The sequence below is a fragment of the Telmatherina bonti genome, assembly GCF_933228915.1.
Source record: "Telmatherina bonti genome assembly, chromosome: 3".
NCBI lineage: Eukaryota > Metazoa > Chordata > Actinopteri > Atheriniformes > Telmatherinidae > Telmatherina > Telmatherina bonti.
In genome coordinates this window covers 19,253,033-19,268,252 of record NC_136621.1, presented here as the reverse complement: position 1 = coordinate 19,268,252, position 15,220 = coordinate 19,253,033, and the positions used below count along the sequence as shown (strand labels likewise).

The window sequence follows — 15,220 nt, the reverse complement described above, 5'->3', positions numbered from 1 at the left end:
GAAGAAGATGCAACTTCTGAGGCAAGACTTGATGAGAGTGCATATTAAAATCCTTCATCCTCATCTGGATTTCATCAGTTTAGATTAATCCAGACCTTGAATCATATAAGACAAGTCCAGTCTGCACGAGTTCTTGCTGATCAGTTGAGCACTTAAAATCCTCTACTGCCCCCTAGTGGTTAATGTTGTACCGTCATACAGAGGTTTGGGTTTAGAAGATGTACAACAGCTGTGTTTGTTTTTCATGTTGCTTATTTTGAACACATTGATAGTCTGAAGTTATTACATATAGAGACACGATTGCTTCCTGGGATCTGAGTGGATCCTCAGTAGGCTGGCGGCTAGTAGGAACTCAAAGTGAATGCATCTGTCTGTGTGGGTGTGTGAATGTGTATGGGTCAGGTCTGAGACCTGTCTTCCTCTTGTCCATCTGGGCTATCCCCGAAGAGGAGGAGGTGAGGAGAAGCTTTGAGTATGGGGGGGGGGGGGGATCTGGTGGATGGGAGAGGTGGTCAGTAGGGGTGGGAGACCTGGGAACATTTCCCCGTCCCTGGAGCTGATAATCTTAGTTTTATTCTAAAAAAAAAAAAGCAAAAAAAAAACAACAAAAAAACTGGGTTTTACCATTAAACTAATAAATAGTCTGACCTCATTGTCTCTGGCCATTATATAAGAGACACATGGCAAACAGTGAACTCTACTGGTAGCTGGAGATCTGAGTGGGACCAGATCACCATCGATTATTCCTATCCAGCTCATTTTAAATGGCATTACTGATCTCTGGCAGTTTTTGGTGCCCCTGATGATGGATAATATAATGTCATTCTGGCATCTGGCCTTTTTTCTGAGCTCTCTCAAGCCAGTAAAAGTCAGTCCAATGTTGTCGCTTGGCTAGCCCTACCTCTTACTCTGCTATGTTCTCTATTTCCTTTTTTTTTTTTTTTTGCTTTCTCTATCGTCCTCTTGGGTTCCTTTGAATCAGACATGGTACACATCCAAATTGGCCATTCCGTTAAAATACAGCTGCTGTAATGTGACATAGTGCTGAAACCACAACAAGTTTGTCATGTGATGCCCGGACTGGGCATAAAAACACTGCAGAGTGGATGTTGTCATGCAGGAGGACCATGACAGCTCCAGGAACGTGTTTTGGGAAAATCAAAACATGTCAGAAACTCAAAGTTTTAAAATATGAAGGGCTTTAAGCTCATTATATTAATTCATTTTCTTCTTAAAAAAAAACAAAAACAAAAAACAACTATACAGAAGATGTTCAATTTTGATGAACGCAGACACATCCCCATGGTAATTATTCCTGCCAGAGTGGGAATCTAACTTTCTCATGACTGGAGGTAATAATTTTCCTCTGGTTACTGAGAAAAAAATATAGACATGATGCTGAGCCATTTTTCTGTTTAGAAAATAAATGTAAAGAAAATCAAATATAGTAATTAAAAGTTTTTTTCTTATACTACACATGACATACAGATGTTGCCACTGGTGTGAGCTGTTTCCAGCCTAAAAAGATTTAAGAGTGAATTAAAAATAGACAAAGGGTGAAAAAAAACAAAACAAAAGTGCATTCGTATGAATAATTTTGACTGTCTCATAACTTTGGTTTTGAGGATATAAAAGAAAGTTAGTTACATCGACAGAAACTATTGACAGCTATTGTCCACTAGGTGGCAGCATTTTGCCAGGTGTAATGCAAAGTAAAGAAAGTTTCCCACTGTTGGGTATTAAATAAATGGTTTTGAGACAATAGTTTGTTTCTCAACAATAAACACATTTTGCCCCTAGAAACAGGAAATAAATATGACTCTGATCATGGACATGATTCACAGCATTACTCATATTCAATTATGCAAATGTGTTGATCACTGCAACCATGAACATGTAGACGTATTCATTTAGATTCAGTATAAACTCAGGTATTTTTTCACTGTTAATGTTAACATAATATGTATATTTAATCATAAAACATATTGTCTCCACTTTTTTATTTTTTCACTTTTAGATATTAGACATCTAACATGGAAACAGAGTTGTCGAGTGTCACATCTAGAACTTAGGTGTAGATGCAATCAAACCCAGATTGCCTGAAGTCACAGTGAGTTCCTCCTTATGTGTGAAAAGCTACATCTCCATTATCACACATACTCTGAAGTAACACAGCACTTCTGTACAGCAGGAAAAACTGAGTTTCTAAATCTTATTTTCACAAACTGACCTTTAAAGAGTGATAACACATTAAGTACGTGCACATGCGGTTTGTTATTATTAAAAAAGATAAAGGATCCCGAGTTCTTCATGTGATGTTAAACAGATTTACAGCATGTGTGGATTGCTGGGAGTTGACTAAAAACAATGAGCACAGTGCTGAATTAAATGAAGACAATGATACTGTGGCTGCATAGTGATGGTGTGGTGGCCACTTCTGTCCTCTCACAGCAACATGGTTCCCAATTTAAATCTTAGTTCATGTTCTCCTTTGACATATGTACAGTGTGATATCTCCATGTGACTCCTACAATCCAAAACCAGGCATGTCAAGGATAACTGGTGATTCTGAATAGGGTTGTCTGTCTCTGTGATGGACAGACAACTTGTCCAGCATGCACCCTGCAGCTGAGAAAGGTTTCAGCCACCTTCATATGAACTGGAGAAAGTGGTTATTTGACTTTTTTTTTTTTCCATTTCTTTTAAAAAAATATTTTTCCAGCCTTTAAAGGAACGTGACAAGCCCGACTGTCTTTCTTTTATTGTGTGTGTGTGTGTTCTCGTGTGTTAAGAGTCAGAGTGCTCTCAGTTTTATGAATCAGGAGGTTGTACGATAGCTGAAAGCTTCTTGGAACGAGAATGGAGTCCTCAAAAAGATATTTTTCACTAATCTAAAACTCAAACCTCTAAAACGTATAAGTGGTTCAAGTGGACAACATACTGTGGCTTAATAAGTCACTTCTGCATCACATAGTTTCTCTGTTGCCACACACTGTTGCATAAAGATGCAGCAAACTGAGGTGCATGTTGCAACCAAGACTTTCTTTGGTTGATAAAATGTAGAAGCAAGATTTTAAAAAGCTTCCAACCCACAGAAGAGGTTTATATAAGGTAAAGAAATTAAAACTGGTTTAACACTACAGTGGGGCAAACAGAGCAGTATAACAAAACAATAAAAAAAAACCTTTAGTTTTTTTTTTTGTTTTGTTTTTTTTAATACACAGTGTTTTACAGTCACAACTTTTATTCATCGTTGTCAAAGTGAGCCGCTGCTCTACAGTACATTCAGAATGGAGACAATGTATTAACTTCAGTCCTTCAGGTTTGGAAATCTTGGTGTTTTTATTATAAGTATTGCATCTTCAACTTACAGGCTAGAATCATCACCATCGGAGAGCATTTTATCTTTTTTTTTTTTTTTTTTTTTTTTTTTAAAAACAAAGGATGGCCACAGGTTGAGAACAACAGGAAGGGCCCTACTGCACGCAGGACTAGCTTACCGAGTTAGGCTGACCCGTCTTCACAGACCCGTTTGCACGCTAGGGTGCAGCTTACAGGCAACACCGCAACATTCACCTCATCAGGTCGCTTCACTTCTGGCTGAGCTGCAAAACAAGAACTCGACTCTAACCAAAAGTTGAAACTTTAAACAGAATATATAGCTCTGTGGTTACCAGCTTATGAATCTGCAGCACAGCTAGAAATGCTCAGACCTTCCAGTCAGCTGATCCAGGACCAGTCCTCAATAAATTCTCAGTGCAACTTTGCAGCTGCAACTGGACAGATTTGTCATTTTATGATTAACATTCTTCAGCAGCCTGATATTCACCGCACGGCAGTCTGAAAAGGTCTGCACAGACCAGTCCTGGATCAGGAGCCGTTCTAAAGCTCAGCCTTAGTAAGAAAAAGAAGACACACACACACACACACACACACATACTGTACACACTCACATGAGAAAGGAGAGACCTGCTTCAGTCAAACCAGCTCTTAAAAGTTTGTGTCAAGTCATTTCTGAACACTATAAAGAGTACAGCGTTTACAAAGACTCAGATTTGTCCCAGTGCAGTAAAACAACATGTTTACACAGGTTAAAACTCAAGCCTCCGATTCCGGTCTGAACAGGGGAGTGAAACACATCTGTTGTCAAACATGGGACCCTTCTCTTGTCAGCAGTGCACGTTCATAAAACCGATATATGAAGAAGACAACAAAGCAACAATAAGATGAAGGTTAATAACTTAAGCGGGGCAGAATAAATGTAAACTGTCCCTCAGAGAGAGATAAAGAGAGGACACTGAGGTGTTCTGAGGTGTTTTTTGGCATGTTTTTTTTTTTCCCGTTTTTTTCTTTTTTAATATTCAGGCACCAGAAGCGGTGACTTCCTGATTCATTGCCAAAGCCCAACAACCTCAACAGGTTTCTGCAAAGAGTTTAAAAGTCAAACTCCAACACCTTAGCGACGTCCTTCAGAGAAACCAAAACTTTGTTCTGTTGTATTTAAATTTTCTTTAAATCCTCAGTCAGAGGCCTTTGTAAATGTAAGACACATTTTGTCAACTAAAACACAAGTCTAATAGAGACTACAGTCCTCCTAACAGAGGAAAGTGGAGGCTTAGACCCCTTTTTATTGTGTAGTAGCTGGCTCAGTATTTGCCAGTAAAGTCTTGGCTTTTGGTGAGTCTTGAGCAGAGCCAACTCCCCCCCCCCCGGCTCACTTTCCCGGTCTGTATTAGTTGTCGCTGGAGGAGGGGAGGCAGGGGGGGGGAAGCAGCTCTGGACAAGGCTGGTGACTCTAAACAGGCGAGGCTCAGCACTAGGAGCAGCTTAGGGGCCAATTACATTTCAAGTGTCCATTGAACAAAACATCAGAAAATGCAAACTAAATGGCTACAATATTTTTTTTTTCTTTTTAACATCCCCTCCCACCCTCCCCATGAAGAAAATAAAACACAATGACCCATAAAATATATAATTCTTAAAATAAGGAATGAAGAATATGCATCCAAAAATAATAGGAGTAAAACAAAATAAAACCAAAATAAGTTACTTTTTTCCATTTGTTGTGCTCTTTTAGGGATGGAGAAATAAATATTTAAAATGGCGGAGGTGTTTGTTTTTTGTTTTTTTATATCTTTTCACACACAAATGAATGGATTACAGCCAGACAATGGAATTGAGAATAAAGAAAATTGTGGTTGAAGTGCAATTCTTAATGCCAGTGGAGATGGAGATCTTTGACATCATACAACCCGTTTTCTTCTTGCCACTCTTCATGAAACACCCGAACCCACCAGTGGAATGACACGTGCAGCTTCTTACCCCAGGTTATGAGTCACACAAACAGTGAGGGGAGGGGGTCTACTAAATAAAAACAGTGCCAAAGAAAATCTACATTCCCCACAGGGAGTCTTACTGGATGGGAAGCTGCTCCGTCGTTTTATAACATGGGTTTTATGAATGTTTCAACCAGCTAACAGATGGTGCATTCACTGTCATTCAGAAAAAATAAGGAGATTTTCAAAAAAAATTTGAATTTAAAATACACAATAAACATAAGTCAAACAGCAACAGAGGAAATACTTCTAAGCACAAGCTCTAACTTTTATAAAACTTATTTTTAAAGTTTTGTTTGTTAAACTATTTGTATATACAAAAAAAAAAAAGACCCAAAAAAAAAGACCCAAAAAAAAATTTGAAACTTGTATTTTTTTTTTCTCGTTTTGGACGGTCACAAAAAACATGAACAGGAAAGAGTTCAAACCAAGGAGACAAAAACAACCAGGAGTTATTGCTTATTACTGCTGGATAAAAGGATGGTTATTTATTCCAAAATTTGTAGCTGTTTGGAGTTTTTTTTTCCTTGTTGCTGCTGCTGTTTTTTTTGTGTTGTTTACATTTCTTGACTTGTGCCTTTTCAGCTCTAAAGTAAGCAAGAGCGGGATGGCTTGTAGCTGTTTATCGAGGGGAAAGAAACCAAAACAAAACACATACACAGAAAGTTACAATTTCCACTCTGAAAAATGCACAAAGAACCCACGTTGGACAGGAATGATGTTTTTTATAAACCTTTTTTTTTTGTTGTTGTTTTTCTTAGTTTGTTCATCCTCTCTCGTGGCCATTTTCCTGCACATCTGGTTGAAGACAAGTACGGCAGACACCCTCTGTTTGCTTTAAAAGCTCAGCGGTGATGGATCTGACTGATCTGCTTCCCCGTCCGTTGGTTTGTTTCACAATAGCACCAATTCAAGAGTTTGATTTTCTGCCGTGTCCTGCAGAGGTCGTAAGCAAATAAGACAGGGATCAGATTCAGGGGGCCGAGCTATAGCTGTGTTGATATGGCAAAGATGACCCTTCTGGCTGATCCGGGCCCAAGAGCAGGATGTTTAGATGATACATCAGGATCAACTCAACACACACCCACAATACCAATAACTAAATAGAAACTCTGAATTACTTCCATATCATAAGAATTTAAGTGCATTTCAAGTTAAATAGGGGCTCGTTGAACTTTTAAAATCTAATTTCATGGTTCAGACATAACAGAAGTAAAATCCAACTACTCTTTTTTTTCTTGTGGGTTTAAACATGAAGATGATGTGTTTCTGTGAAGCGTCTGATCTCCCTTTAAAATAAGCTTCAAACCAGTTTGCAGTCTCGCATCACTGCGTCTGAGTCCCTTGTACCGGCGTTGGTCCGGGGGGCTCAAAGTTCAGAGGCAAAGGAGGACTCTCAGAGGAGCTCCTCCAACAGTAGGTTCAACAGCATGGCTGGAAGGACGGACAGCAACTAAAAGGCTCAGATGGGGGAGAAAGAAAAAAGGAGGGTGAGGCGGTGCAGTGGGAATGCCCGTTAGCTGGGGGCGTGCCCGTCGTCGCAGGTGATGGCATGGCTGGATGGATAAACAGATGGGAGGGCAGGCGGGTTTGGCAGGGGTGGTTGGTGGTCGTGGCGGCGTGGGGTTCTAGGAGGAGAAGGCAAGTTTGACACTGCAGGAGGAGTAGCCCTCGTCACTGGCCATGCTCTGCAGGCTGCTGTGGTCGTCCAGGTCGCTGGTGCTGGCTGTGCTCACACTGTCCAGGTCTCCATGGGAGAACTCGGTGCTTTCCACGTCAACCTCAATCTCTTCTGCAGGAGAGGATGGAAAATTGAACAGATGATAAAGTGGTTTATTTTTCTGAAATCAGTTCTGCAATGACAAAGAGAAAAATTCTGTGCTGTGTTGCATCAGCTGGAGATTATTCATTTGTTGCGTGATGATACATGTGTTGTGATTCCAGTTACTTCCTTTTATCACATGAAGTATGTTAACTATATGTACATATAAAAGAAACTGTCTCCTGAAGACCAGGCGGAAGTGATAAAATTAACATCTATCTCTGGACATGCTTCTGCTTTACTGTGAAAGTTCAGCAAAGCAATACAAAGCAAACACAATTCTTCACACTTTAACAGACTGGTACCAAAAAAGAAAAGAAAAGAAAAGAAAAACAAATTGTATTTTTTCTCTCTCGTTCCTGATATTTATTTCCAGTTTCCAGGTCCAGAAGACTTTGGACCCAACCGTCCTCTGTGTTGTAAAATGAACCTGAGAGCAGCTATAAGCAGGGATCTCGCTCACCTTGATCAGAGTCAGAGCGATCGGAGCAGAGGGTGGAGCCCACGCTGTCCATGCGTATCCTCTCTCCCTCCCCCAGGCTGCTCTGGACTGCATCGTCGCCACCTCCCCTCAGCAGCTCCAGCTGGCGCTGGAGGTGCCTCTGCTCGCGCTCCAGAGACTCCAACTGGTACTGGCTCTTCCTGTCTGCCTCTTCAAGTTTCTGGTCGGGACAAAGAGGAAATGTTCACCGTGGTGATGAAGAAATTCAACTCGACAGCATGCAGATGCAGTTTAACTGTTTCATTTCCACACTTCATCATCAACAAGTGAAAAAGTGTTTATTTAGAACGTGTTTCTGTGTCTGAGGCCTTTAACAGGAATGAAACTCAACACAGAAATAAATATTAAAGACTCTCAAACCGTCATACCATCCTATAACATCTATATTTAGAGTGCTCAGGGCTTATCTCATTAGAGAGTCAAGAGACAGCAAGGTGGGATGACATCCAGTAAAAGGCTCAAAACTGGTCCTTTGTACTTTTTCATACATTCAGCCACTTAACTACTCGTGTCCTCTGATTCTTGTCCTGCCAGCTCTGATGCCCTTTAATGATTTTCCTCACTTGCTTTATTTACACCGCATTGACTCGGGACCTCCATTTACGCCTAACGCCATTACAATACAAGCAATGGCCATGGCAGTGCCTGATACAGCAGCGTTGTGCTCTAACGTCGTAGCCTTATGTCACGGTCGCCAACGCTAACAAGCCTGACTCCCAGCAACAGCTAAACAATGGGCCATCAATAAGCAAGTGAGAGACTCCAGTTGACAGCAGCAGAAGTGCAGAGTGGTGGTAGTGGAGAGGAACAATATTGGCTTTATACTCCCACCCCACCCCGCCTCTGTCACGTGAATACTACTGAACCAGACTTTTCACATGCAGACTGATCAGTCTGAGGCAGTCACATGCTTGTATTTACAGTGGATAGGAAAGTGTACTGCAGAATGTCTCCGTGGTTTCTGCAACTCTCAAATATTAATTATCGTTCCAGCAAACAGGTGGTCCGCTACCTTACTTTCTGGTATTAACTATCAATACAGTCATTTACTAAATAACTATTATAGGGATTATGATATAAGCAGTTAGTGTAACTTAAAAGGAGCATAGTACAGTTAAAAAAAAACATGTAAAGCTGCATGTGCAGGGAAGGGCGAGAGACCTGAGGATTGTGCAACCAGCAGCGCAGGACAAAACACAGACTATACTGTTCTGTAAAAGTTTATATTTTTGAGGAATTTTAATCAGTAAATACTGATAGTGACAGCTTTTCATTCTGTTGTTAAAAAATAATTCAAGCAGGGTTTAAATTTCAGGGAGTTTTGATGTATTTGGTTCCTTCAAGTGGAAAATAAAATCAAACATCATGTCAGGTAATGTAGTTCCATTTACTTGCCCTTTAAAGACGCATTACGCAACTTTCTGACCTTAAAACTCCGAGGCTTGGCCTCGCTCTATGACACAATGACAACTATTGTGCATATTTCTAGAGCCGCTGCTACCCAGCAGCGTCCTGGCTGAGAAACCGCACCGTGCAACTTTTACATTCAGGACGTGACGTGACGTTGCAGCAGAGTTTCGCTTCCCGGTGTAATAAAGAACTGGCTGTTTTGAACACGCCACATCGCTGATTCAGCAAAGAAAAAGCAAAAAGATTAAAAGAGACAAAATGACAAAGTGAGAGTCATTGTTAGATCGTCTTTTTCAGGCTGGAGAGAGCTAACAGCTCAGGTAGGATCAGGGCCGGATTCAAAGTGCACAGGCCCCTGGGCCCAGAATGTTCCAGGGGCCCCCCTTCCCCACCGCAACATTGTGAAAAGTGATTCTATTCTATTCTATTCTATTCTATTCTATTCTACAGTCATTTAGCAGACGCTTTTATCCAAAGCGACTTACATAAGAATGCAAGTGGGAATGATACACTGTGAAACTACATTTCTAACATCTCTCAGCCAATGGTACCAGTAGCAATACACTAGACACTGTGGTGTAGCTATCTGGCTGTTATGTACATTTTGTTTCATGTCCAAAATGCTGGTATTTGCCCCACATTGGCTGCACATGGGCCCCTGGGTCTGTGCCCATAATGCCCATTGGATAATCCGACCTTGGATAGGATGCAAGATGGATGCCGAAATAGCTGTCAATGGGAGGGGCGTGTGACGGGGAAAATTATAAAAGTTCTCTAGTGTGTCTTTAGTCAGTGAAACCATGCAGGTGGTTTTGATCTCTAAATGAAGAAAGGCATACTTTTGTATTTTTCTTTTTTCTGTATACAAGTTCAGGAATTTACACCACAGTACTCAGCAGGTGAAGATGTTAGGCGCGTGCACAGCCAATTAAAGAATGCAACAAATGGAGAGCATCACCGGTTACAAGACCTGACTGTCAACGTCTGCATCGTGGCGGCTCAACTATGGCTATGATTAATATTTGGTCTTTGCATCAGGAAGATGGCACCATCCGTACGGGATGCTACAGGAAGTGAAATTGCTCCAAAGAGACACAAAAGCTGAATACGCACAGTGTATGAGCAGAGCAGATGTTAAGCTAACAGAGCTCACGTCTCAATAAATGAGCCTAATTCTAGTGTACACCTGACGGTGTGATCCAGTATGTTAACTATATGTACGTATAAAATAAACTAAGTAGCATTTTTCAACTGTACTTCAGCTTCAGTATATGTACCTTTATATGTGCTTTGGCTTTGGTGAGTAGGCCCAGGGTGGTGTGGCGGGTGCAGTCAGGTCCAAGAGGTATGAGGGCCTTCAACCGCTCCAGACACAGCCTCAGGTGAGCTCGTCTACAAAGGGAAGACAAACAGAGAGATACACATAACGATTGGATGATAGTCTCGAGCCTTGTTTTCCGGACTCTGCAGGTCATGTGGTCATTTTAATTCGCCACAAAGAGGTTAAACACATCTACCGTGTCGTCCATTACAACCCTGAAAATAGAATCTCCAATTTTCAGGTCAAGAAGACAGAAGGTCACATCTGATGCACGTCTAACACAAAGCCTCAAGGTGATATGTTGCGTTCTGTATGTGCTCCTTGTGCCCTGCTTTAGCTGGTCTTCTCATCTGCATTGCAAACCAGATCCAACTGGTCTGGATATGAGGGCTGCGGCTGCTGGTGGTTGTGGTGCTGTAATGGTATTTTCCTGGATCCTGCTCGGCTCATGAGCTCCATCACCCTGACAGTACCTTATTCTGTGAGTGGAGACAGACACCAGGTACTATCTATCCTGCTAATGGACCAGAGCTGAGAGGTAAAGGGAGATAATTGTAGCTTTAACACAATCAGTGCTCCATTAGTCAAGATGCCCTTACAGCTAGCCTGTAGGGAAGGGTGGAGAGACATTAAGAGTTCGGTGGAGTGACCCAGACTTAGGAATGATCTCCAGGGAGCCAAAAGGAGACAAACCCAGAGGACCAGAGCAGGAATTCTCTGCACACGCTGGGTTGTTCAGCTCTCTGATATGCTCTGCTGCTTATAGACTGGCAAATATGTGCAAATGCTAACGAGAGCAGCAGTTCTCAACCTTTTTGCAACACGATACCCCTTATAAAATATTTTTTCAGCCAAGTACCCCCTAACCCCTGCAAAGTGTTTTTGGTTAAGAAAAAACATGAAATAGAAGACTTTGTCATTTGTGTTTGGTTTATTAAACTTTAACCGTGCAAAATCTCTACTACGCTTTAACCATTGTTTGTGTTGTCAAGGCAACAGTGACTGACGGATATGATTTGGCTCGTAACGGGTGGGGTTCTATACACGCCGGAACGTGGAATTTAGAGAGGAATGAAATGGTATAAATCTAAATGTAAATTCAGTTTATGAATGTATATTTACATTTATTGAAATATATTCAATATTTATATATTGTATTTGTATTATTTTGTTTAAGGGTGTTTTTAAAAAAAAAAAAAAAAGAAAAAAAAAAAAAGATATGTTTTCAAAAAAATTTAATGTACCCCCATGAATTCGCGTACCCCCATTTGAGAAACTGTGAACTAGAGCATACCTGCTTATGGGTTTGTAGTGGGTCAGCGATGCATGGATGGTGCTGATAAGAACATAAAAGCCAGCCATTCCAGTAATTACACAAGTATTATATGGGTTATTGTAGGTAAACCAGCGCTGCATGGTTGCAGCATCAACAAAAAGGTGCCCTAACACAGCCTGTGGTACTACAAGTTTGGAAGTTACAAGACACACACACACACACACACACACACATGCAGAGCCTTTAATACTGAAGGTCTGTGTGATGCCTATCAGTCTGGCTTTGGTCCTCCATGTTTAATCACTTCTATTCAACCCATCTTTTCTCTTCATCTGCAAAATGTCTTATCTGTAGCTTTCATGCACACATAACACAGATATCAATCACCACCTATTCACAACCTACTCTTTAACAGCCTGAGGGAGGATGCACACAGCCACAGCTTGGAGACAGACAAAACATGGCAGAGTATTTATCACTAATCGCGTTTTTTACCATTGTGATGCTGTAATCATAATAATTAGTTCTGAGGAAATGCAACATTCAGTGCATTGAACTGCGATGTGCCGTATTTGCCATTTCGCCACATAAGGTAGGCCATACACGTGGAATGTTTCAGCACAGCATACGTTTCAATAAATCATTCATCCCAATTCCGTGGCTGAAGACTTGACACAAATATAATTTGACATAACACCAACATTACATTTTTAGCTTATGCTCTCACTTCTCATACACAGAGACACTTCAAGGGCATGTCGGCCATTAACAACTTAGTACCTAGTTATAAATACAAACATTTTTATTCACAAATAGTCTGATAAAGAGAGAAGTAAGAATGGAGTAATTGTGGATCGGGCATAAAATGAACTAACCATTGACTTTGGAGACTCTAATTTGAGATTTAAATACCTATTTTGGCAGACAAACCTAGACAACCCATATTTACAGGTCTCTTGTTCTTCTGCCCTTCACCCTCCACCCTGACCTGCTGATATTACAAATGTTCAGAGGGAAAAGCAACACTAACTGCACAAGCACCTGAGTGCAACCGCATTTACATCTGAAATATTTCATTATGGCTCTTCAGACCTACACCATAACAAGAGGTGGTGTATGAGGTGTCAGTCAATAGGTTTGCTAATCACCACTTTTTGGCTGAACCGGAATAAAACCACATACCGGTACGTCCCTCTGCTTGTTTCAGAGCAGTTTGAAGAAATGTCTGGCAGCATTCAGACACCCTGACTGTATTTCTTATTGATGGTCAGATATGAAAGATGGTCGCTGGCATTTTATCTAATCTGTAATGTGAATGACACACTCTACTGTGTAGCACTTTGATCATTACAGATGGCAAAGAAGCCCAGAAAGCATTAGAAGGGATGTCCAACAAGCAGTGTGTGACTGTGAAAAAAACGAAACAAACAACTGCATTACTGAAACTCACGACAATCACACTGGACAGCCAGAAAATTAACCCTCAAACTGTAAATTTCAAGCGTTTCCATGCAAAAAAAAAATCACCTGCATGATCTCTAAAACTATCCAGAAAGTAAATGCCCAAATGTTTAAGGTAAAAGACTTTTTTTTTTTTTTTTTTTTTTTAAAAGATAACCTTTAAATGTCGACATCTTTATTTTCTTTAGAAGAAATGCCAATTAAGCAGATGCATTTTGACCTCCAGATTTAGACCCCTGTTTAATAGCGTCGGTACGAATGAGGTAAAACTGCTTTACTGAGGGGCTAAAGGCCATTAGCTCCCGGTGATGCCCACCAACACACACGTTAAGCCCTGAAAAAGGCTTATCATGTAGACTCACAGCCAAAAAAGCTTAAACCACGCACGGCTTAAAATATGAGTGGCAGCTTGTGACCATAAATACCTGCGTGCTGCAGGCAAAAAAAAAAAAAAAAAATCTGTTTTTGCCTCCGCCCTCTTGAAGCTGCGCAACAGGCAACAGATCCTGCTGTTTCCAGAGTTCCTAGAAAAGACTGATGCTAGTTACATAAACAGCTATGGATTTACTGCGAGCTCTCATAACTTTGTGTCCTCATCTGCTGAGGCCAAGGATCAGTTAAGTACACCTGGTTAAAGGATGTGACATCACTGGATCACAGGTAGTTTTAGTGGATGGCTGCTAATGCAGCTGATGGGGAGTCACCACCACTATGAGCTGGTTTTTTTTGTTTTTTTTAAAGGGGTAAAACTTTCTATTGAACAAATCAAGATGATATATTATGGAGTCTGGTTCTTCAACACCAGCTTTTCCTCTAACTTCTAAGCAGATGCTGAGAAGATTAAGACAAATATCAACATTTAAGCTGAGATATGAACAAGATCAAATGCATTTAAAATCAATCCACAAATGCAAAACAACAGCCAATTACAGGTCTGTAGCTGAGAAGTCCTGTGCACTTTGAACTTCCCGTGTCAAGTCTCTGATGAATGGCACGGTAAGATGCAGGTTGCCTGAATGAGGAACTCTCCATCTGTGGCGGATTACATAACACGGGGCTAGTTGCAACCAGGACCTTTGGCTCCAAACCGTCACGCACAGCAGGGATATCAAATTCCTCACTGTCAGTGAAACAACGTAGGCAAAACAGCTTTCTGATGCCCGAGAATCTAAACAAATATAACAGCGCAACCCTCTTTTGTGCTGTGTGGGTACACCGAGGCAAACGGGCGCTTTTGAAACTGCTCTCTTTGACAGTGACCATCTATGAACAGATCGATCTATAATGTAACTGACTATTCAAAGAAAGGCACATCTGAAGCTGCTGCTGTAGCTGCCGATCTCCCACAAGTTCACGCACCTCACAGAGAAAACATTCAAAGCATTTATGAAAGAGCTTTTCTTACTTTAACCAACAAAGTGGTGAAATGTCATTTACTTTGTAGATTTAAACAAAACAAACACGCAAGCACTTAAACTTAGTTGTTTATGCCACTTTCTCCGCTTATTCCGTCGTTTGTCGGAGGACTTTGCTGCATTTATTTTCATGACAGCTTTGCAAACAAACTTTTTTCACCAGAAAAATCTGAGCAAATGATGTCATTTAATGTTTTGATCTGAATCTAACTACCCGGCTACTGTGCACAAATACAGCTGAAACAATCAGCTCATTTATCAATTTCTAGCTCAGAAAAGATAAAACTAGAGTGACATGCACTCCTCTCCTATATCCCTAATAAAAGCTTGGAAAACAGCCAGCCTTCCTCTTCCTCCTGAGCGTTTCCACTCTACCAACTCCACCAATGTAAATTTGCATGTGTTGCCTGAGATTATGTGTGTATTCTTGTGTTCCTGACAGGCCCCAGATGGGTTCGCAGGCAGGCAGCTCTGCCTTTTGGCTCTGACATGTGAGCAAGCGGCCAGCCAGCACTGGGTCTCTGCACCGCACCTTTCCTCCGTATCTGCCCTGCTCTCTGAACCAGACTGCTCATGAATCATGGGCGCATTATTTTCTTTCTCCAAATCTCACAACTTGTCGCGTTTTTTTATGCTTCTTTCCCTTCTCTCTACATCCAGTATCTCTCTTTGGAAAG

The 15,220-nt window shown here is 41.0% G+C and overlaps 1 protein-coding gene across 2 annotated transcripts in view; it reads right to left on the bottom strand.

The window, feature by feature from the left end:
• Positions 1 to 4,963: 4,963 nt before the first annotated feature.
• Positions 4,964 to 15,220, bottom strand: part of mxi1 (max interactor 1, dimerization protein) — a gene marked incomplete at its 5' end in the record, with an annotated part of 28,517 nt that continues 18,260 nt past the window's right edge. For both annotated transcript variants that reach the window (XM_079264685.1, XM_079264686.1), the window contains 3 exons: positions 4,964 to 7,128; positions 7,622 to 7,820; positions 10,348 to 10,462. In XM_079264685.1, the coding sequence (XP_079120811.1) occupies positions 6,965 to 7,128; positions 7,622 to 7,820; positions 10,348 to 10,462 (478 nt within the window). In that variant the 3' untranslated portion in view covers positions 4,964 to 6,964. The remainder of the gene's footprint in view (positions 7,129 to 7,621; positions 7,821 to 10,347; positions 10,463 to 15,220) is intronic.